At 40.5% G+C, this 25,301-nt stretch overlaps 1 protein-coding gene across 3 annotated transcripts in view; it reads right to left on the bottom strand.

The window, feature by feature from the left end:
- The window catches only part of Immp1l (inner mitochondrial membrane peptidase subunit 1), a 60,752-nt gene that overhangs the window by 16,519 nt on the left and 18,932 nt on the right, over window positions 1-25,301 (bottom strand). For all 3 annotated transcript variants that reach the window (XM_059261056.1, XM_059261058.1, XM_059261057.1), the window contains 3 exons: window positions 14,966-15,099; window positions 12,941-13,029; window positions 9,227-9,353 (listed from right to left, as the gene is read on the bottom strand). In XM_059261056.1, the coding sequence (XP_059117039.1) occupies window positions 9,227-9,353; window positions 12,941-13,029; window positions 14,966-15,070 (321 nt within the window). In that variant the 5' untranslated portion in view covers window positions 15,071-15,099. The remainder of the gene's footprint in view (window positions 1-9,226; window positions 9,354-12,940; window positions 13,030-14,965; window positions 15,100-25,301) is intronic.

Raw genomic sequence — 25,301 nt, 5'->3', positions numbered from 1 at the left:
CAGAATGCTGGTGAAGATGTAATTGAACGAGGGGGCCATGTTCCAGCCCCAGTAAGCAGCAGAACTTGACAGTTTTGGCCACGTGGTTCTGGCTTTAAGAATAGAAGAAAAGGGATTATGGAATATTCCTCCAAAGTTGCTGAGGCCAGGCATGTGCCAGGAGTGTCACTGAATAGAGGCCTAGAGAGGCCACTGCATGAAGCTGTGAAGGTGAAGCCTAGATTGCCTTGGAGACCCCAAGATGTTGGAGACGCTAGAACTGTGGGATACCTGCCAAGGAAAGCTGCCAACAGGGAATTGAGCCAGCCCAAGAGAAAGAAGCATGACGTAGCAATCATCAAAGCTGAAAGGAGTGGGAGATATGAAGAGCATTTTGACACCAGACATGGAGATGCAGAGTTTGGAGTTTGCAGAGCTGGTTTCTCAGTCCTGCTTTGGTTCAGTATTTCCCCACTATGTTGTCTTCGCTATGTGTTGGTATGGTAATGTATATCCTGTGACATTAAATGTTAGAAGTATGGGATCTGCCTTTTTGATTTAGACTTTACACAGGGGATTACAGTTAAGAGATCACATGAATCTCAGAGGAGACTTTGAATTTTAGACTTTTTTTTTTTTTTGGTTTTTTGAGACAGGGTTTCTCTGTGTAGCTTTGCGCCTTTTCCTGGATCTCGCTCTGTAGACCAGGCTGGCCTCGAACTCACAAAGATCCACCTGCCTCTGCCTCCCGAGTGCTGGGACTAAAGGCGTGCGCCACCACCGCCCGGCATGAATTTTAGACTTTTAAATAAGTTTGAGACTGTTATAGACTATGGGACTTTGAAGTTGGATTGAATGTATTTCTGTTTGCATTATGAAATGGCTATAAGCCTTTGGGGGCCAGAGAGTGGAATGTGGTAGTTTAAAAGAAAACGGCCCCCAAAGGGAGAGTGGTATTATTAGGAGGTATGGCCTTTTTGGAGGAAGTGTGTAATTGTGGAGGTGGACTCTGAGGTCTCATATATGCTCAAGCCATGCCCTATAAGATAGACCACTTCCTGTTGCCTACAATCAAGATGTAGAACTCTCAGCTTCCTCTACAGCACCATGTCTGCTTGCATGCCACCATGTCCCACCATGATGATAATGGACTGATATTCTGAAACTGTAAGCCATTCCATTAAATGTTTTCCTTTTTAAGAGTTGTCATGGTCATGGTATCTCTTTACAGCAATAGAAACCCTAACTAAGACAGGATGTGTTGGCAGGAGAATCGGGAGTTTTGAGACTAACCTTGGCTACAAAACAAGTTCAATGCTAGCAGAGGCTATATGAGTCCCTGTCTTTGGAGGAGTGAGGGGGGTTGTTATTATTGTTTGGTTTTTGAGAAAGGGTCTCATGTATTCCAAGCTGGCCTTGAACTCCATATATGGCCAAGGATGACCTTCAACTTCCTGCTTCTACCTCTGAAATGCAGAGTTTATATGCATGAGCCACCATGCTTAGTGAGACCCTGTCTTAAAAAGAAAAACAAAAACAAAAAAACCCAAGGATTCTGATAGTAGCTAACAGATCTCAAATTATAGATGCATACTGAATAATCAGCAACAATCAAGAGTTCTCTGACATTAAAACCTGTATCTAGAGTAGGCACCAGCAAACTTCTGTTAAGAGCTGGGAGAGTAGCTGGGAGGTCTTTATTCCCAGCACTTGGGAGGCAGAGCCAGGCGGATCTCTGTGAGTTCGAGGACAGCCTGGTCTACAGAGTGAGATTCAGGACAGGCACCAAAGCTACACAGAGAAACCCTGTCTCGGGAAAAAAAAAAAAAAAAAAAAGAGTTGGAGAGTAAATAGTTGAGGTTGCACAATATGGTCTCTGTCAACTACTCAACTCTATTATTCCAGTAAAGGTAAACACAGACAATATATAAATGAATGAGCATCACTATGTTCCAATAAAACTTTAATTACAAGAAAGGCAGCAGGGGAAGAACTGGTGGGCTTTGTAGGCATTGCTAAGGCCAATCAATTTTATCAAGAAAGGGAACCTGAGGGTCTTTGAGCAGAGGGATGACAGCTGCTCTTAAAAGGATTCAGCAGCTAAAAGGATCGATTCAGCTACTGTCTGGGGAATATCCCATGAAGGAGTAGAAAAGCAAGAACATGGGAAGAGTTTTAAAGATGGCAGTTCAGAAATCACTGCAACAGCAACAGCAGCAAAGGTCAGCTTGTCTTGCATGAGCACAATAGCAGTGACAGTGTCAAGACACAACTTGAACCTGATTATTCTTAGAAGTTATACCACAACTTTCTAATGGATTTGACTGTAAGGTGAAAGAGGAAGACTCAAAGATGAGTCCAAACTTTAAGACTTACAGAAAAATAGGATGGTTACTACAGCTGAGATGTAGAGGGAGGTACCTGATGGGCCAAAAAAATAAAGATTTTTAGTTTTGGAAATACTAAGTTTGAGATGATCACTACTTATGAATGTGGAGATATTAAATAAACAAGATTCTTGAGTTCAGAAAAGAGGTTGTATTTGATAAAAGTCTAAAACCAAAGGCAGGAAGAACACGAATTCCTGGCCAGCCTCTGCTATGGTAGGCTATACTGAGTCACCAGAGACCCTTTCTCAAAAATAAATGCATACCCTAGCTAGAAAGTTCAATAGTCCTTTAGAACTCTAAAATAAAATGGGTCCATATAATTTAACCAAGGATTTGCTTATATCAATTTTTGCCAAACTTACAAACAATACTACTTCTCTTGTATGCCACATAGTATATTCTAGGCTCGAGTGACAATTTGGGGTTTTGCTATCTGAATCACCAACATAATAGAATAAATGTTTTTGCTGCCAACTGAAAACACTGTACAGTTTCACTGACATCTTATGAATGATTTTCATAAAAGAATGCATAGGTAAAATGAAGAAAGCTACTCCATAAAATACAGCACTAGTGTACTCCCAAGATAGCCCAAAAGGAAACAATATTCTAGAGGGGCAGACTTCACAAGCAGTTTGAGGTATGTTTTCAGAGTATTCTATAACATGTATGAATTTTTGTTACAAATCACTTGATCAATGAAACATACTTGCTCAAGTGGTTCTGTAATAACTGTGCAATTCTTGAGCCTGGAAAACCTGAAAAGGAGAAAACCCTAAAAAATACTGGCTTCTGGGGCTGGAAAGATGGCTCTGTGGTTAAGAGTGCTTTCTGCTCTTAAAAAGGACCTAGTTTGGTACCCAGCACCCACAACAAGCAACTCACAAGCACTTGTAACTCTACGTCCAGGGGACCCAACTCCTTCTGGCCTCCTCTAGGGCCCTTATGCACACAACACACAATCACACATAGATACATGAGTAAAAAATAAAAATAAACTCTAAAAACAAACAAACAAAAAAACTTCGCTTCTCTTGAAGAACCAATACTGTTCCTGATCATAAATAATTTCTTTTCCTTTTTTAAACAGCATAGATACATATATTTAAGAAAAAGAAGAATTTACGAAGATAGGAGTTGAAATAATAGGTAAGTAGAGCCTATTCTGAGAAGTGTAATGACTTGGGAGGGAGTATATATCTTGAGTCAAGCTCCTAGTGTTTGAAACACAACTCCTGTCAGAAATAGGTGATCTATTTAACTCCCCACTGTATAGTTTTCCTGTCAGACAAATACTACCACTACCTATTTAATTGCCATAGTTTTTCTATCAGACGAATATTGCTGCTACCTACTTAATTGGGTTGCATTTTTAGTGACTAAATAAATGTGTCCTTCTAAAGAGTTTCAGCAATACTAAGTAAATGCAGAATAAACGTTACCACATTATTTCAGTTGTGTACCCTGCACTTAGAAACACCAAAGTCAATGAAACACTCTTGGAAAAAAAAATGCCCTCTAACTTGCTCATTCATTGGACATATAAAAATTTGATAAACATTTTCCTTAAGTAGAATATTCAAAAACTTCGCATTTTATAATCCTCTGGTTGTCTCCTCTGATTACTTAGAACAGGGATTTTTGATCTAAACCTTTTAGCCCTGATATTCATATTCTAGTGACTAACAAAGAAACCAGCATACATAAATTGAAGTATTTATGAACATAATAAGGATGCCTTTTTTGTTCTGTCTCTTGACAAAACTCTTTCTGATCTGAGGTAGATTCTTTTGCTAAAACAACTTAGATATCACTAGAAAACCTCATGGTATGAGAATAGTCATGTGAGGATAAAAGCATATGACATATTGACAGTTTTGAAGAATAAAAGGATACAATGTTCATAAAGAAAGCCACAGCAGAAAAACGAATTACCTGACACCAGGCTATCATCTTCACATCATCCCTATCAGCTAACAATTACTCCGTGTCTAGATCTATAGCAATATATGTCAAAAATCCTTTACATGGCTGAGCCAGACTCCACTATCAATGGTAAATAATGGATTAATAGACTATTGGGCAAGCTCTCTCAATAGCGTAATCAAGCTATCATGGTTCAAAATGAAGGAACAATGATGAAGATGAACTTCAATTATTAGCTTACAAAGAGGATGAATAGAGGTAAAGCTGGTTTGAACAGACATGACAATTGTATAATTTGATAGCAACACATGAAATTTAAAGTAGAAAATTAAGCTCTAGTTATCAAAGCAGAGTATATGCTGAGTAAAGAATGGGGCCATCATATCTTTTCTCCTAAGCTGTGTAGTAACAGCCGTATGACTTGGGGAAAGAACCAACACAGTACATCTGCTTGTCATTCTTCAATTTTACCCCTTGTGCACTTTATTGCATGTGGAGAGAAGTTGATTAGATGCAATTTCTATCATAAATGTTTAAAGAGTTAAAAAGACTAAGCTAAGACTTCATTTGATTTTGCTACATTTTCTTAATAAAAGGAAGAACTTTCTAAAGCAAGGATCCATGCTTGTAATCCCAGCTTCCTAGAAGGCTGACTCAGCAGGATTGCAAACTCGAGCATTCTTGGCAGCCTAGTTGTGTTAGAATTCCACCCTCACTCCGGCTGCATGACCACACATGCACAGTTCAGGAGTTAAACAAAGGGTCTTTCCTCTTACGTCATTAGTGTGTGCTGGTGATCATGTGGTGCAGTGTGGTCACATAATCTGCGCATGCGTGGCGTGGCTCTGTAAGTCCATCTGCATCTTAAGAGCTGTGACTCAGACCCCCACTCTCTCTCTCTCTCTGTTCTGCTCTTTCTCTTCCCCACAGTCTTCCCTCTCACCGCACGCACGTACTCCTTTCCCAGGTCTGGTTCTCTTGTACCGCCCCCGCCCCAGTAAAGTTCTCTGCTACTAGGCAGCCGTGGCTCGTGACTCAGGACCTTTTCGCAGTAACCAGCGCCACCACCAGCGCCGTTTATCATTCATTTCAAGTTGCCCAGGAGACAAAAGACAGTATGCTGTTCTTAGGCATCTGTCTCCTCAACCCCTCTCATCTAAAAGTTTCTCAGTTGTTCTTGGTTTCGTGTGACCTTGACCTGTCACCCCTTCTGACTACTGTAAGGCAGAGTCCAGCTATGTAGTTTCAGGGTCACAATGAACTCAGACTAGAGACCCTCCTGTTCAGCCTCTCCAGTGCTGGGATCACGTACATGTGCCACCACACCTGTGATGACATTTTTGAGATGCACTAGTCAACTGTATCCTAGAATGATCTCAATTCACATTTTGATGTTTTTTCTTGATTAGAATTAAGTTGCTTTGTTGTTATTGTTTGAGAAGAGTGTCAAAAAGTTAGATGTCCTTCTTTGTGTTTCGATCTACATTATATTGGTATGTCTTGATACAGATGAAGGTTCACCTTGGCCACTAGTGAAGGTGGTATCTGACATAAGGATTTTTAACATATACTGCTATACAGTACTAGTATTTCTTATGTAATGAGTATCTCCAGACACTTTAATACTATGTAAGGACACAGTTTCACTTCAAATTGAGGAAATTCTATAGGATTTTAGAAAAAACTAAAATATGTGAAATATCAGGGAAGGATGTTTTTGATATACTTAAACTCTACTTGATGAAATTATTTTTTTCTAAATTCAAAATACAAAGAAAGATTCTTTCCCTACAACATTGCTGACTGGCCAAGCACGATGTGCCCACTGGAATACTCATGGCAAGTCTGTTGTGGAGGCAGCCAACTGCTTTCTAACCGGATTTGAGGTCAGTTCTGCAGGACAGAATTCACTTCAGTTGCTGCCAACCTGATCAAAAGCCCGTGACTTAGAAGGTCATGGGCCACAGGGGGAACTACAGCTGTTATTCTGCTAAATGGGCATGATATGTCCATTTCGATTACCTCTAAAATGTTTGTTTGTTTGCCCTCCAAATAATTATGCCTATGCCTATGCCCTGTGTTGGTTAGTTTTATGTCAACTTAACACAAGATGGAGGTCACTCAATTGAGAGAGAATGCCTCCTTAAGACTCTATAGGCAAGTCTACTAGGCATTTTCTTGAATGATTAATGTGGAAGGGCCCAGTTCACTGTGGGCAGTGCCAACCCTGGGCAGGTAGTCCTAAATAATTAAGCAGGGTGAGCAATCCATTAGGAGCAAGCCAGTAAGCAGTGTTCTTTCATGTTCCTTCACTCTGCTTCAGTTCTCCCTGACTTCCCTCAGTGATGGCATCTGACTTGGGAATTGTAAGCTGAAATAAAACCTTTCTTCCCAAGCTGCTTTTGATTATGGTGTTTTATCACATCAACAGGAACACTAACTAAGACATGCCCATATGTTAGAACTGTCAGCTCTGATCAGAGATGCTTTTTTCTTAGTGATCACCAGTTACTAGAGAAAGTCACAGCTGGTCAAAGCATTGAGAATAAGCGAATGTCAAATGTTCAACCATAAACGAGACATCTACACCATCCCCTCCTCCAAGACTCAGGAAATATCATAGAGAGGACACATGATCCTAATTAGTCTTATTAAATAAAAAACTGGAGTCAGATATTAGGGTGAAAGCTCAAAGACTGGAGAAGCAGAGCAGCAGAGCAGCAGCCACTAGAAACTTTTTTACCTCTATGAATCTTCAGACAGAATGGGGACAAGATCCTGTCCCCACCCGCTTTATATTCCTGTCTCCACCTCCCCAGTGCTGGGATTAAAGGAGTGCACCACCACCGGCCAGCTGTTTCTCTTTTAGATTGGGTCAATCTCAGGTAGCCCAGGGTGGCCTTGAACTCCTGATCTTCCTGCTTCCTTCTCCAAAATGCTGGGATTAAAGGTGTATGCTACCACTGCTTGGCCTCTATGGTTAACCAGTTGCTAGCTCCACCCTCTGATCTCCAGGCAAGCTTTATTTGTGAGAACACAAACAAAGTATCATACAATAGGCAGCAAGAATATAAGAGCCAGAGGATGAGGTAGAGTGCTATGGGACACTTTTCTGGATATCAAATGGCTATTCACTCTTGAACTCACAAAAGCTATGATTACCTGATGAGACCTGCTCAAAACTGGGTTCATTTATACCCTGTCGTGAAGTGGGGAGGATTTCATAAGGCTCAATCCTGCCTGAAGAGCTATTGGCAGTTAATAGTTGATGAAGCAGTGGTGGGAAAAGACAGTTTCTCTATTGGTAGCCACTGGGAGAAAATAACTTCTCACCTACTTGTGCTCTTATAAGAAACCCTACGAAATTCATTGGATCACCACTACCAACAACAAACAGGAAAGCAGAAGTGAAACTCAAAGGCAAGAAAAGGCAGATTAGCTGGAATGGCGGGTGTAATGGGGGATGAAGATCACCAAAGTGTATCATGTACATGTATGAAGAGATCACAATGAGACCCACTGTAAAACATACAATTAATATATGCTAATATAAACATCTAAAATTATTATTTTTAATTATGTGTAGGGAAAAGGGGCCAGGTAAAGAAACCCACCCTGACCCTGAAACCCAGAAACAGTAAAAGGAACACAGCCTGTATCTGGGACAGGAACCAGTGAAAGAAACACTTTATCACTGAAGCCAGAACCAAAGAAACATTCCCTGACTCTGAAACCAGTGCCAAAGAAACACACTTGGTCCCTAGAACCAGAGCCAGTGAAAAATATGCCCTGGCCTTAGAATAAGAGCCAAAAAGCAAAAAAAGGCCAGTGAAAGAAACACAGTTTGGCTCTGAAATCAGAGCCATCTCTGCCTCTGACCAAAGAAACTAACCAATCCCTGGACAGGAAAAACTAACCAATCCCTGAACAGAAAATCTTCTCCGTGGAGAAACTCCACCCCTAAGAAACACTATATAAACCATCCTGCCTGTTTTGTCCTTTCCCACTGTGGTAGAGGCAACTACTCTCTAGGACTCCTTCCCAAATAAATCTTTTTCTCAAAGGAGTCTTGGATGAAGATCTTCATTCACTAGCACAGAGAAGAAGAATCTTGCTAAGATGTCCTTTAGGGGACTGAGCAGAATAAACCTGGCAGAGATGTTCCCTTAGGGGGGACTGAGCAAGGTGGAGCTGAACAGAAGAACTTAGGTGAGATGTCCCTTAGGGGACTGAGCAAGGTGGAACAGAAAAAGTAAGAACTTTTCGCAGGAGTCTGAGGAGACTGCTACATTTCTGCAGGGGTTTCACCTTTAGCAGAGTGAAGCAAAAGAAGGAACATCTTGGGCTTGAGAGAAGAAGCAGAGCTCTGCTGGGAAGCCCCCTTAAGGAAGCTGAGCAAAGCTCAGTTGTAGGGGCTCTCCAGGAGAGGAGCAGGATTGCTCTATCCTGTGGGGAGACCATCCCACACTGCACCCCAGCTCCAGGTATAGCTTGACCCCCGAACAGTCAGGACACCTTTCCCTCCAGAGCTGAGCTGTCCCATTGCAGCTCCAGCCACCAGAGGTGTCCTAGCAGCTCCAGGTATAGTCTGACTTCCCCAGCAGTCAGGATACCCTTCCACCAGAGTTGCAACACCTACTACAATGTGTATATGTGTGGGTGTGTGAGTATGTGCATGTGAATGCCTGTGTCTGAAAAGGACAAAGATGTTGGATCCTCCTGGAACTGGAGTTATCGGTGGTTATGAGTAACCTGATTTGGGTGCTGGGGCTCAAATTTGGGTCCTCTAGAACAGTGTGTGTCCTTAACCACTGAGCCATCTCTCCAGCCCAATACAAACATTCTGAAAGATCATTTTGTTTTCTCAGTGTATTCAGTTAATATTAATCAACCATAATATCAAAGAATGACATAATTGATATATTACTTACATAACTACGGCTTTTAAAGATATCTGATGGACTGGTGGTGAGGATTTTGTCTCCTTCCAAACCAATTACTCTTTTACAAATATTTGATTTTGGATCACTTGGGCTTTTTGCAATTACAATGTCACCTCTGAAGGGGGAAAAAAGGAAAAGAAGTATCAGCATTATTACACACATACATAGGACTGCTTTAACAATTTTATAAAGCAACTTAAAGAAATACACACCTTTTATCCTATTATACATTGACCCTGCCATACATTAATCATGTTTGGAAACCATTTTAACTGAATTTAGGGTCAGAACCTAATTGGAGTCATAAGAATTCCATATAAAATTACTGATAGTTTATAATAATCTCATAAGAATTATATCCACTATGTGTTATTTCTGTGTCCAAATAATTACAAACGAAAGCTATTAGTAGTTGACTCTAGAGCACTAAAAATAAAGAAATGTCACCTATTTCTTAAAAGTTCAAAAATTATAGAATAACACTTTGTAAGTTATATAATTCATTTAAGTCATAATTTATAGTATAGACTTACATTTGAGGGAAAATTAGACACAACCAAATAAAACACTAAAAGCTAAGCAAACATATACTATAAAGTAGGATATGATTTCAAATATGTAAAAGTAATATTAGTTCTTGCTACTTATAGAAGGCCTGAGTCACGTAAGAAGTAATATTCTACATGGGAAGAGAAAAATAAATGAATAAATAAAGGTTTTATTCCTGACATGGTGGTGCATGCCTGTAATCCCAAAAATAAATAAGGGAAGAATTATAATTTGGAGGCTAATATAAACTACAAAGCAAATTCAAAGCCGATCACAGTTACATAAACTATGTTTCAAAACATCTATACCTGCATACCTCTCCCAACCAAAGAGAATGTAATGGTTTTTTGTGTATAAAACAAGGAATATATGAATTGTGCTAACATTTTTAAATATTTGACATATTTACTAATTGTATGTGATTCCAGATATAGTTTATATACTTTGATGTTATTTATAATGAAAGATACAAATTCCAAAATATCATAAAAATCCATAATAATAATAAAGGGAAGCTTATAATTAAAAAACCTAATCATTGGGCTAGCCAAGGCAAAGCACTTGGCTAAATCCCACTTTGCATTATCCCAGCATTTGAGAAGCTAAGGGAAGTTCAAGCCCAACTTGGACTATGTAGTCAGGTGAAGGTGAATCTGGGCTACAAGACAAGACTCTGTCCCAATAAACTAAAATAGAAAAAAGAATAAAGAAACAAGAATACTGCTATACTGTAAGCATTCAACAACTTCTAAGGATTTTGACAGCCCCCACCCCAAAGTAAGAAGGTTGTGGATATTGCTCAATAATAGAGTGGCTTGTCTGGAATACAGGTGGCCCCAGGTTTGGTCCCAGCAACAAGAAAAGGACAAAAGATAAGATTAATTAGTTACCATGACTAAAATTAGGTTTAAGGGAAGGTAAGACAAAATTTTCCCTAACAGCTAAAATCAAGGAGGAATTCATTGGCAGATTTTTATGTAAAAGAATGAAGGACACCACTTTATCAGAATTTTACCGGCAACACAGAAGTTAGTATTGACAAAAACCACACCATGAGGCCTTTCTTTCTAAAGCTGAATGGTATCAAGCCATTCAGTTCAATAATTAGACCAAAAAAGCATTGTTTTCTTTTGAAACATCAGTGGAACTGTTCACATGAAAAATTTTGCAAAGACTTCTGAGCTATGAAAACCAATCTAGTGTGTCTTTGAAAGAAATCATTTTCAAGGGTGCTTATGCAGCTTATGTTACTTGATACAACAATCACTATCACCCTTAAAACAAAGTCTGCATCTAAAAAGATACTCCTTGAACTCTTGCCTCCTTTAAAAGGACTTTTAAAACCCACTAAATAACAGAACCAGAACTTGAAATTTCCTTTCTCACTATAGTTATTTTGATGTGGTGCTTTATGATTCCCAGAACTTGGGAGGCTGAGGCAGGAGGATCACTACAAGCATGAAACCAGTCTAGACTAGATAGTAAGTTTTAGGCTAGCATAGGCTACCATATCTCAAAATTCCAAAAACAAATTATTAAAATTAAAAATAGTCATAAACATCCTTTCTGCCTACTAAATGGTGAGCTGCTCAAATCCGATGCCTCACTCATTGTATCATTGCTATAGTGTACAACATATCTTATAAAGTCAATGCCCATTAGCTATTTGTTGCACGAATTAGTAATAGGAGATTGATTGTCTCAAGTAAGAGGAATCCCTGAAGGGAGAGGCAAAGAGACCTGTGTACTTTAGATACCACATGTGCAGACTTTTATTCTTACATAAAAGAGAAGTCTGCTCTCCCCTTCTAAATAAGGAGCCATCAATAAGGGTCAGAAGTTCATCCCACTGAAGTCTCAGTTCTAAGCTGCAGCAAACAGAATAAGGCAGTAGTAATATTCCCAAAGGAGCAGTATCAGCTACTACCTTGTTCTAAACGTTTTGCCTGTTTCTCATTAATTCCAGATTCTAAGTACATGACACACTAATGAGACTCCAGAATAAATGGAGCACTAAATGAAATCTTCAAAGAACCTTAATTTTCTGAATGTACTTATTTATATTACTCATCTGATTGCTAAGAGTATTTTAAATAAAACAACACAGCAATATTTATTTAACAGCCAGCCCAGCACACTATTAAGGACATTTAAGAGTTATCATGTCACTGGCATTCAGCAGCAGCTTGTCTTCAAGCTATAGTGAAGGTCAGTCACTGGGCTATTTTGGTAAAAGTCAAAAAGCAAATGGAGATAAGTAAGCCTTTTGTGTAAGTTTTAATTTACAATTCCAAATCTACAAGTATGTTTCTTGAAGTTATCACAGGTAAAAGATGTGAACAACTTCCTTGGGACCCTAGTAAGCCATTCAGCTTGACGAAGAGTTTTGTAAACAGCATCAAGAGCAGGCAACAGTGCAGTCAAAGGAAAGAACAGCCCTATGCTGCTCTTTATTTTTCCATAATGGGAAATGGGCTACAACAAAGGAACAAGTGCCTAACCCTCATTTATACCCCAAACACCACTAGTGGGAATTGTCTGGAGGCTAAGGAGATAAAAGCTGGCACAGACTTTTCTAATTCTATAAAAATGTTTAGAGAGGTACAGTTTAGAAAATATACTAAGTTACTAATATTTGATATCCATTCAAAAGGAACTCAAACTCATAGTGTCCCTTGAGATAAACAGTAGCACAAGGTTTTGAGCCACTATTTGGAACAGTGTTTTGGAAAATTTAGTAACAAACAGTATTTGCCAAGTAGTTACTCAACTTAATAATTAATCAATCTGAAGAACCACATTAGGCCAAATTCTTCAATCTTAGGAACACACAAAGCCATAACCTACAAATCAATGAATAGTTACTATGTCTCTGTACAAAGAAGAAACAGGACAGTTGTCAATCAAAGTACAAAACAACTAGAACTCTGATGTGGTGAGCAATACAGTCCATGAGGCCCTTGCTCCTGCCTTAAAACACTTCAGGAACCTATAAAGAGAACAAGACTTTCACATCTGCTAACTGCTCTGGATGATAAGGGAAAAGACACTGTGACCACAGACACTGTACATGTTGACTATTAAAATATTTAGAAATTACAGAAAAACACACTTTATATATGTCACTATAGTTATGTCTTGATAGAAATTTACCTTTGGATAGCATAAAAATGTCGGCTAAGATTTTCTGCAAAGACAATATCTGAATTTTGAATTGTGGGTTCCATTGATGGTCCAGAACACTGAAAAGCAAGGTAATCTTCTGAGTTCAAGTCTCTTTAAATTTAACAGAAATCATTTGGGCAGGCTTAAAAGAAAAGGAATTGGGTAAATATTCTTTCTGTAAACAGACAATATTATAATTGTTTGCTGGAACTTTATAAGATACACACAAAGTAACATGTCTCTGCTTCTAATTTTTGGCCACCCTAGAGGACACTAAATTCCACTGGAGGACTGGACTTTGTCTCAGTTTCCCAGCTACGTAAGTTTCCATCATCAAGAAGAGTACTTAGCATAATGTTAATGCTTGTTATGTATTTGTTGCATGAATGATGGACTTCTTTGGTTTTCTCAAACATCACTTGGTGCCCATTGTGGCAATTTTTTAAAGCAACATTCATTCTATAAGAATTGATATCCTTGTCCAAGAAAATGCTTTCTCAGTATGATGGGGCTGTAGCTTATATTATCTACTGAAAACCATCAACACAATGAAATATACTCTAAAGATATCCATGTCTGTATGCCTGAAAAGAACAATCTTGATATATGCCTAATTCTGGAATACTGATTGCCACTTAATAAAAACAACACAGTCTTCATCTACTCTATCACTTTATCTCTAAATCCAACCTTTTACTCAAAACTTTCTACTTAGGGAAAAATAATGGGACACTTAAATAAAATAATAACAATGAAGTTTAGGTTTGCTACTTCTAGAAGTAATAATGTCATTGTCAAGACTTAATGGAAGGAGTATTAGCTAAATACATTTATATCCTTCACTTCAGCTCAAATAAGGGTTATTATAATAACAATTTTAGGGTAAAACAAATATTAAAACAACAGCCCCCCCCAAATAAAACTGTCAGCTGTTCAGTCAGCCAAATATTGTTTCATTTACATGGCAAAGATTTGGAAATTCTGAGATTTCAGATTTGTGATGTGATACTGAGAACAACCATTGCTTGGGGAAAGAGCCAGTATTTAATACTTTGTTACTAATCTTAGCAGAATAATCATTTGCTTTAATTACAAACTTGATAGTTATAAGTAGTTTTTAGAATCAGACAAATTTGTGTTGAAATTCTGCCTCTCTTACTTACTAATTGTGGGATCTGGAATGAGTTAATTTTCCGAGCCTGGCATTTTCTTCTTGAGTAGAATGAATTCCTCACACACGTGCAAAAGACAATGTAAGGTAACAAGTTTACAGCATCAACCATATTTTAGAAAGCACAAAGAGCACTCAGATGATAACTATTTATAATCAGGTTATCAAGAGGACTGTTTGTGCCCTGCTAAATACAAAACATAAAAGTAAGAATTCAATAGCTCTTATATTTTATTCTGGTGCTGATGCAAACATACTGTTTTTGCTTGTTTGGTTTTTATTATTTACAGAGTGTGTGTGTGTGTGTGTGTGTGTGTGTGTGTGTGTGTGTATGTGTGTATGCAACCGCATGCATAAGCATATGTGCAAATGTTTGTACTTGCCAGAGTGCCCATGGAGGTCAGAGGACAACTTGTGAAAATCAGTCCTTTCCACCATGTGTGTCCTGGGTATGAGACTTGGTGGTGGCAGGCATATTACCTGCTGAGCCATTTCACTGGCCCTGATTGTTTTTGAGACAAAGTTTGTTTTGGTTTGTGGCTGTGGAGGGATTGAGTAGGGGTACTTGTGACAGAGTCTTAATTATGTATCCTAAGATGGACTTGAACTCAGTATGGAGCCCAGCTTACCCTTGAACTCATGGTCCACTGCCTCAGCTTCCAGATTATAGGTGTGTGTCACTACACCTAGTTCCAAATATACCCTCTTATATCCAATATTTAGAAAGATTTTATGTTTTAATTTTCATGAAATGACTTCAAGCAAAAGTTTTTAAAAAACCATGTCTTGTTCCATTAAAAAATTTGTATTTTAAATTGAAATTCCTGAATGTAGAAACTTACCATGACAACACCACCAACGTATTCAAAAGCACAATGAGCTATACACCCATACTGAATGGTATAGCCAGCAAGTCGAAAAGCCTTTCCCAGAACACCACGAAACATAGTTCCACGTTGACTCTGCCACCACTGGCCTGATGATAAATTTCAAAAAGTTTCATGATCAGCATTTCTTAAAACAATTCAGAAAGAGCTCTACTGTAAAATGTCTCACTATACACAGAATGCACTAACACAAGCCAGGTTATCTTCATCTGTTACTGATTATTTAAGTGACTGAGTTCATGATGAAGATAACCAGCATCTAAAACCCACCTTATAATCGCATTACTAAGGGAAAACTCCTTAGATAAGAATGAGCACACCAAAGCATCTCACTCAACCATTGAAATCGTTAAACAATATAACTTCAGAAACCACAAAAATCATAAAGAGCCATTACTAACACATAATTTAATCCCCTTCCCTATCCCTCACTGGAACCCACACACGGGGGGGGGGGGGGAGATATTATTATCCTTCTTTCTATTACATGTCTCTCTCATTTAATGACTGAGCTTAAGTCTATGTTTAAAAATCTTAATAAAGTCCAACTTTGCTTTGTATCCACATATCCTGGAACTCTTTTCTGTAGCACAGAAACTCCAGCTTCACCTGAGGGGAGGTTTCAGAAAAGAATTTCAACTGCAACAGACAGCAGAACAGTGCAGGATCTCCTGTTTTTGCTGGCAGCCACTGACTACTAATTAATAAACACACAAGTACTATGAAAAGGCACAAATATATATAATATATAAATATTTATATATAGTGTGTGTGTGTGTGCGTGCGCGCGTGTCAGTATGGGCAGATGCATGCCATAGCAGACATGTGGAAGGCAGAACAACTTTCAGGAGTCAGTTCTCTCCTCCTATCATGAGCTTAGAGGATTAAACTCCGGTCATCTAGCTTGTGTAGTTAAACAAGCCCTTTGACCTGCTGAACCATCAGTACTGTAGATTTTTAAAGCTACACAAGTTTTAATATAATTAAATCAAAACCATTCCTGATTATCTATTCCTTCCTTTTGAATGGCTCCTTACAACTGTTTCAGGAACTTGTCCTTCCCAGACCCAAGCCCTTGCCCAGCACAGTCCCCACCAGCCCCTATGAGGTTCATGAAGGTCAGCTATGTCTGTCTGTCTGTCTTCCTGGGTCCTGAGGTACGTAACCTTCTCTTCTCTTCTTGTCTCTTCCTTTCTGATGCTGGCCAGAACCCAGGTACGCTTTTTCTGGTTCTTTAGACTTCCTTTCTCTAAAGCTTCCCTCCTTGTCATGAGGCTGCTTGCCCACCATGTGGCTGACCTCCAAGCTAGCTTAACTCAAGTGGCATGGCTTTTCTCTTGCCTCCACTCTCCTCCTAAGGTAGCTGCTGATATTACAGCTTGACTTTGGGATTTTTCTTTTAAACTCTTATAAAATTGTCCTCTTTGAATAAACTTTGGCTTTGCTTTGGACTGACTTTTTGTCCTTAATGAACAAATGAAAATGAACAACCATTGCTGAACTCCTAGATGGTATCACAGCTTCATAGAGAAGTCTTACACTCAAGACCCTGCACTATGTACTCTTCATTTGACAGTTCATTTCTATTCTCAATAATAAATATCCCATATGATAAACTGGGCATATCTGCCACACATTTCCTTGAGATGATCAGACCTGAGGGGGGAGTTGTAGGAATCTGACTTATATACAATAGAAGTAAGGGAGACCTTGTGAGGAACTAGCATTTGAAACGTAGGTAGCATTGTGGACCGGGCCTCTGACCTGTGAAATAGAAAACTGCTAGCTCTAGGAAGTATCAAAATTGAGTAGAATTAAAGGATAGCCAGGTAGTATCATACATCTATAAACAGAAGCATTGCATAGGAAGAAGAAACAGTATATTTTCGCCAGAATATCCATAATCTACTGAGGAATCTGCCTGACTCCATTTTGAATGCAGGAGACATTACACTGTATTGTTAAAAATAAGTTGCCATATACTACAAGAGCTGAGTTTCTGCTTTTAAGTCTGTTTCCTGGAGCCTGACATGTCCTAACCCATGACCTTAACTTGTTTGTGAGAGCACTCTAACCCTCCGTAACCACATGATGGTTTTTTGAAATTTTCCCATACTTCCTTACAGTTCCATTGTCTCTCTTCTGTAAACCTGCTTTGCAACTACTTGTGATTTTACTCCTTAAAAGGGGCCCAAGAAATGGACAAGGGATGCTCTCTCTAATTTGACTTAGGAGGCAGTCAACTGGCCAGCTTTTGGGTGCACTCCAATAAAAATCAAACTTGCTTCAAATCGGCTCAATGCTGTGATAGTGATCTTACTTTCACCCAATGGGATTAACATGCTCTGGAGGCCTCAGCAAGATCAGACCATCCATCCAAACTCTAAAGCTGGACCTTCACTCTGGGACTCCAGGCTGAAGGGCTGCTTCAGGAGGTGTACATGTTGAGAAGTTCCAAGGCTCCCAAAGCATGCTTTCGGTTTCCAGGACTATCAGAGTGAACTTCCGGAATGAGAAAAGCAGCGAGCACCTACAGAAGCCTCCCTGTAAGCCGCAGTCTGTCTGGTCTGTTGGAATCCCGATCTGGGATTGGGTTGGGGTGTCAACAGACCCTAAATATTCTGCTTAGTGCAAAAACCGAAATGTCACAATGCCCCCTGAGGTTCTTGGTCTGGTTTTATGCCTTGTTTGTCTTGTCTTTGTACATCTTGTCTATGAATGTCTTGGCTTTGCCTTCATTTTTACTGTCTCCATTTTCTTTTGTTCTCTCTGTGTTAAGTGGCTTATCTTGGACTTGGGGTGACTGAACAGATGGACAGTATGGGTAATTAGACTAACAAGCTTAACAGCCCTAACCTGTGTTCTAAAGTATTTTGACAAATTTTACCACCCTATAGTCAAGAAGGATTATGATATCCTACCACCAAGAGTAGCCTTTTGTGAAGCTGAATGGCCCACATTTGGGGTTGACTGGCCCTCCCAGGGCACTTTTGAGTCTCAGATAGCCTGGGTACTGGTGAATGTCACTCTTGGTAAGTCTGGCCACCCAGATCAGATTAGATGATACACTTGACTTGGGCCGAAGCAACTTCCAACCTGCCCCCCATAGAGAAGGTCTGTATGGTCCACAATGGGCAAGGTGGCCAAGCCCTGATCGTAAGCAGATGGGCCTATAGCACAGACCCAGGAGGCCCCTCTGAAAACCATTCTGCAGGACTCACAAAAGAAAGAATCCTTCCTCCCTCCATATCAACATCTTTACCCATTCCCTTTCTCATCTCAACCTCCACCTTTGAAAGCCCAGTTCCCCCCACCATGGTCTCACTGTGCCCCGCTGTCTGCACCCACTACTGCCCTACCACCTAGCTCTTTCCTACCTCGACATCTTCTCCCCCACCAGATCTTCCCTATCTCCTCCCATCTTCTTTCCCGCCACACACCTCTTCCCTGCCTCCCTGTCTTTTCTCCTCCCTACACCAACCAGGCAGGTCTCATATGGCCATCTTGACTCCTCCGATCTTGGTTCTGGGTGGCATCTCCTTCAGTCCTTGCTCCCCTATGGCTGTTTCCTGACAATTGCCAGCTGTATGTCCCTTTCTCCAATACAGACCTCTACAACTAGAAGAACCAGATTCCCCACCCCTTAAGCACTAACCCTGATTCCTTGACCTCTCTCTTTTTCAATCATCTCTCCATGTGGGACGACTGTCAGTAGATTCTCTGTACCCTCTTCACTACCAAAGAAAGGGAAGGGATTCTAATGAAAGCAACTGAAGCACTCCCTGGAGTAGCTTCAATGGCTGATGACCAGAAAGTAGAGGCAACTGACCATGCTCTGCCAAGATGGAGAACCCAATGTGACTACAACACACAGAGAGGAAGGGGGTCACTCGGTGAATACCACCAGGTTTGGTCAAAAGGGATAAAATGGGCAGCCCAAAAGCCCACTAATCTATCTATGGTAGCAGATATGACACAGGGCCCAGATGGCTTTTTTGGAGCACCTCCTAGATGTATATTGGTTTACATCCCTATAGATCCATAGGACCTGGCAAATCTCAAGGCAATTAACCTGGTCTTTGTTACTCAGTCAGCCCCTAACATACATAGAAAGATATAAAACATGGATGGGTTTGCAGGAAAGAACAGGTCAGAACTATTAGGAATATTCCAGATGTCTGACAACAAAGACGGCAAAGAAGATCTTTGGTAAAGAAGATGAGGCATGCCACCAGGGCTGCACTACAAGTCCCAGCCACTTTCAACTCTGCCCATGCACCCCATGATAAAAAGAGGAGACCTTTACAAAAGGTCTAAGCCTACTGGAAAGAAACGGGTCACTGTAAAAATAAATGCCCATGCCAGAAACAGGTACTCCCCCTCCAAACCCAAGCCAATACTAGCTATGGAGGATTACTGAGGTTGAGGCACCTTCAAACTAGGCCCCCAGGAGCCTATGGTAACCTTCACCACCAGGGTCCAACATACAAATTTCTGGTGGACACAGGGGCTACCCATTCAATATTATAGGAGCCCCTAAGCACCCTTTACCAACCAAACAATGGAAGTACAGGGGGTAATGGGATATCAAAGAATATAAATGGACCACTGACCATACTGTTAACATAGGACAAAGAACTGTGACTCATTCTTTTAAGTCTGTTACATGGAGCCTGACCTGCTCCAACCCATGACCTTGATTTGTTTTTAAAACACCCTAACCCTCACTAGTCACATGGCAACCACATGGTGTTTTAAGATTTTCCTGTACTGTCTTATTGTTCCATTATCTATCTTCAGTAAATCTACTTTGCAACTACTCATGATTTTACTGCTTAAAAGGAGCCCAAGAAATGGACTTGAGGCTGCTCTCTTTAACCTGAGGTAGGAGGCAGTCACTGGCCAGCTCTTGGATGCACTCCAATAAAAATCAAGCTTGCTTCAAATTTGGCTCAAAATTGTGGTATTAGTCTCATTCTCACCCCCTGGGATCAACACTACCTAATTAGTATGCTCCAAAAGTTCTTAGACAAGCTGTCTTTCCTCCTCTAGGTTCTTAAGTTCATCACTATTCATCTTTTAATGGTTAAGAATGCTAGGGCAAGCAAGATGGCTCAGTCATTAAAGGTATCTTCTGTGAAGCCTGACTGTTAACATTCAGACCCACCCCTCGGGGCACCCACCCAGCATCCTGACAAGGTCATCTTACTTAAAGTCCTCTTCCTTTAGGGAGAACCTCCCCTTCTCTCTCTCCTTTCTCTCTTGCCACAAGGAAGTGTGCACCTCCTCCCTTCCTTTTCTTCCCTTCTCTCTTTCTCTTCTTCTTCACTCCTCAGAACCTGTCTGTTTTCTCTTTCTTCCCTTCTTCTTCCCTCCTTAATAAAACTTTCCACATGGGTGCTGCCTGCATGGTATGAGTGACTTTCCACCATGCCCCTTGACTCCACCTGCCAAGGCTGTGGGCCATTTGTAAAACACAACACTGATGACCTAAGTTTGAGACCTGGATCTACATGGTGGAAGGAGAGAACAGATTCCTGGAAGTTGTCCTCTACACATATACCCTGGCTGGCACTCATACGTGTGTGTGTGTGTGTGTGTGTGTGTGTGTGTGTGTGTGTGTGCGTGCGTATACACACACGCACTCGCGCACGCGCGCGCGCGCACACACACACACACACACACACACACACCCCTCTGCAGGCATGCATGCCCATAATGTAACCTTAAATTTTTTTAAGAACATTTCTAGAGCACATGTATCTACTTTGAATCTTAATGTCCTTAGCTATAAAATGGCTTCAGTGTCAGCAGCCCTTATCACAGAGTTACTGTGAACTTTTTATATGATAATCATAGAACTTTTGTAACAGAGTAAATGTTCTTGAGTTTCCTTGTTAAACTGAACTTCCCAGAAAAAGTCACACCCCAGGGATAGATTGCACAGGATTGACTGATAAGAAAGTCTTGATTGGAGAGGGTTGGAATGTTTCAGATTCACACTAAAGTTATCTTTGACCATCAAGAATCATACACTGTCCGCCTTCTGTATCTGACCTAACATCCACTGACAATAGGTAAAATCTTTGATATATTTTCTTAGCAGACCACTGGTTTCCTCCAAGCCCAAATCTAAAGATGTCATCAGACAGAATCTGAAACAGATGGCCGAGTTTCCCTTCCTTTACCATAACCCAACCACCTGATACCCCACTAATGTATTTGGTAAAATCCTTGATTTAAGACTTTGCTTTTGTTCTGTGACTACAAAAGTTCCTGTAATTAGCCCAGTTGGGATGGATACATTTACAAAACAACTTCCTCACCTAAGACTCAGGGATCACTGTGGAAAAGGGGGGTAAAGATTGCAAAAGGCAGAGGATCAGAAGTTTGCAGTGAGACTGTGTCTCCTAGGAATGTCAGAAGCTACACCCATAAAGTCTCAGCAGCAGGACTGCCTGAACATGAGCTGAACAAAGACAACAACATAAACAATAGGCATGTCAAAGTGGGGGTGAGGGCCCACAAAGCCCCAACCCTGTGTAAAAGAACTACAGGCAACTAAGGAATGCTGAGAGACAATGGGAGAAAGTCTTCCCCAGGGAAGATCACATCAATTGGGGTTGTCCAATACCAAACAGTCAGCTCTGAAAACATACATACAAGTATGTTTTATACATTACACAGACTGACCCAGTTATATTTAAGAATATGTATGTATATACACATGTGCATGTAACAACAATGAAAACAGAGGCGATGAATTTGAAAGAGCAGGGAGGGGTATATGAGAGGGTTTGGAAGGAGGAATGAGAAGGGAGAAATGATGTAATATAATCTCAAAAATAAAAGAAAAAAATTGAAAATTACTCCACCCAAACAAAGTTCCTATAATTGCTTACAAACAGGAACATGCTGTTTGAGGCAATTTCAACCTTTCCTGAGTCTCAGCCATTCCTATTTGATGTAGAATAAAGCACCTCTTACTCCATTACAGATGAGAGTGCTGCTTGGTGTTAACAGTTTTGGAACCCAACAAAAGGCCTATGGATGACCCACTAATGTCAGTGGAGGTGCTCACCTCAGTCCAATGACTGTGGCTGCCTGGGAAGTCTCAAATGCTGGGAAAAATGGCTGAGGTGCCTATTTAACATATCAAAGCCAACCTGGCATCCAGGTTCTCCCAGTATCTGTTACAAGGTGTGCCCTGTCTTCTACCCTGAACTCTCCAGCCCAGGGGCTGAGCAGTCCTTCCTCCAGAAGCTCTTCCCTATAAAATCCAAACATCTTGGTTACCTATCCCTTTTTAAAAAAAAACAAAAACAACCAAAAATCCTTTTGTCCTCTTGGCTGTTACACCTGGTCCTCCTCTCTCCCGACTCCCTTTCCCTCCCAGCTCTCCTCACATGGCTCAGGGTCATGTCTACCCTAGACTCTCCCAGATGTCTCTGCCTCTTGCTATTCTCTCTCTTTTAGCTACAATAAACCTTCTCCTCTACTATACCCAGGAGCAGTCAAGTTCTCCCTTTTTTCATTCAATTGCTGTGGCCTAAGGGTGTGGCCTCACCTCAAGCATAAATGTTCTCCTGTGGAGGAAGGTCTACACCAGGAGACTTGGCTGTTGCTGGGCTCCACAGCAACTGCAGGTTTAAGATAATGACATCCCTGTGTTTTTAGCTTTTGAGCGGTAAATTAGTTAATATTAGGTACTTCTTGATTGGCTAACATGTTTAAGTGCACCAAACAAAAAGGAAAGAAATAAGATAGGTCTTGTGGGTCAAAGTGAGAAGTCAATGCTTTTTAGAAAGGGCAATTCCTGAGTGCCTGTTATAATATGACATAATTAAAAAACAGATCAGAGCCAGGCATGGTGTTACAGGTCTTTAATCTGAGTACTTGGAAGGCAAAGACAGGAGCATCTCTGAGTTGAGGCCAGTCTGATTGACATAGTGAGTTCTAGGATAGCCAGGACTCTATAGAGACCCTGTCTCGAAGGGAGTTGGAGGTGGGAGGAGGAAAAAAAGAAAAACAACTAATAATTTAGCCAAGAAGGGCAGCACATATCTTTAATCCCAGCACTTGGGGGAAAAAGAGAAATAGATCTCTGAGAATTCAAGGTCAGCATGGCCTACATAGTGCTTCCAGGCTATCCAGGGGTAGTTATACACAGAACTATGAAAGAAGGAAGGAAAGAAGGAGGGAGAGAGGAAGGGAGGAAAGGAAGAAAAAAAAAGGCAAGGCAAATGCTATCTTAAACAAAAGATCAAATTGAACAGTATAAATAGGAAAAACTGATACCCTACAGTGTCATGAGGGATAACATTGTCATCTAAATGCCACTTCCCCAAAAATATCTAATTTAGTTTAAAAATATTAGATATATCTACCCAGGCCACATTATCCAAGATAATCAGCTTGAGGATGCAAAAAAATTCATAAATTTAATGAAAGAGAAAAAATAATAAATAGTTCCTCAGTGTGGTCTACCTGCAGCATTCCTGAAATCCCAGCACTTAGAAGACTGGAAGAGAATTGCATTGAGTTTGAAGCCAGCCTGGATATATAAAAAGGACCAAGACAGTCTTGGCTACATAACAAGATGCTTTGTCAAAAGACAAAAGAAAAAAATGAATAACAGAAAATAGATAGAGTACTATTCTAAAATATGTAACAATCAAATACAATGTAAAATCCTTCATTTTAGCCTATAAAGAAAAGCTAACACTATAAAGCACATTATCAGAACACCTGGGGAAGTAAATACCTTGCACAAAAACATGATGATTTCAATGTAGCCCAGGCTGGCTTCAAACTCATTATGCAGCCAAGAATGACCTTGAACCTCCGACTGCCTTCTTCCCAAGGCCTAGGATTATGGGTATGTGCTACCAAGTCTGGTTAATATTAAATGGCTTTTCTCTTTCTCCTTTTTGTTGGGGATGGGTACTGAGATAGTCTTACTCTATAGCTCATGGTGGTCTTGAACTCAAGATGATCCTTCCACCTCAGCTTCCCAAGTGCTGAGATTACCAATATGTACCACCAAACTCAGCTAAACACCGAATTCCTTAATATTATGCTAGATACAAGGCTGTTTATAGGAGGTAAGTATTGATTATTTAGGATAAACATCACATTTGCCATATGTTTTCATATAGTTCACTTCTATTACTGACCATATATATAAGCAAATAAACAGATATAAACAAATTCCTATAAATCTACACATATATGTGTGTACTGGCTAATTTGATATCAACTTGACTGTACCATAAACCTTAAATGGTCTTATTAATAAAAAACTCAAGCCGGGCGGTGGTGGCGCACGCCTTTAATCCCAGCACTTGGGAGGCAGAGCCAGGCGGATCTCTGTGAGTTCAAGGCCAGCCTGGGCTACCAAGTGAGTGCCAGGAGAAGCGCAAAGCTACACAGAGAAACCCTGTCTCGAAAAACCAAAAAAAAAAACTCAGAGCCACATATTGGGATGAAAGCTGAAAGATCAGAGAAACAAAACAAGCCATAACCAACCTCACCTTACCAACTCCTCAGCTCCAGAGAGAGACTTCCTGTTTACTCATGCCTTATATACCTTTCTGTGTCCTGCCATCTTCCTTCCTTCCTAGTGCTGGGATTAAAGGCACGTGTGCTTCCCACATTCTTGGTAGCACAGACATGAGATCTCAAGTGCTGGGATTAAAGGCGTGTGCCACCACACCTGGCTCTGTTTCCAGTGTGGCCTTGAACTCACAGAGATCCAGTCAGATCTCTGCCTCCCAAGTAATAGGATTAAGGGTGTGTGCCACGACTGTCTTGCCTCTACGTCTAATCTAGTGGCTGGCTCTGTCCTCTGATCCCCAGATAAGTTTATTAGGATATACAATATATTGGGGGTATGCAATATATTATCACACTTGACACAAGATAGAGTCATCAGAGGAGGGAACCTGAACTGAGGAAATGCCTCCATAAGATCAGGCTGTAGGCAAGCACGTAAAGCATTTTCTTTTTGTTTTGTTTTGTTTTGTTTTTTTCCCCCGAGAAAGGGTTTCTCTGTGTAGTTTTGGTGCCTGTCCTGGATGTCGCTCTGTAGACCAGGCTGGCCTTGAACTCACAGAGATCCCCCTGGCTCTGCCTCCAGAGTGCTGGGATTAAAGGCGGGGTCACCACCACCCGGCTGTAAGGCATTTTCTTAATTTGTGATTGTTGAGGGAGGGACCAGCCCATTGTGAGTGGTGCCATGCCTGGGTGATGGTATGAAGAGCAAGCAAGTAAGCAGGCCTCTGCATAAGCT

This window comes from Peromyscus eremicus, chromosome 4, assembly GCF_949786415.1.
Source record: "Peromyscus eremicus chromosome 4, PerEre_H2_v1, whole genome shotgun sequence".
Taxonomy (NCBI): domain Eukaryota; kingdom Metazoa; phylum Chordata; class Mammalia; order Rodentia; family Cricetidae; genus Peromyscus; species Peromyscus eremicus.
Note: the sequence above shows the minus strand (reverse complement) of the source record. Positions and strands in the feature narration are given on the sequence as shown.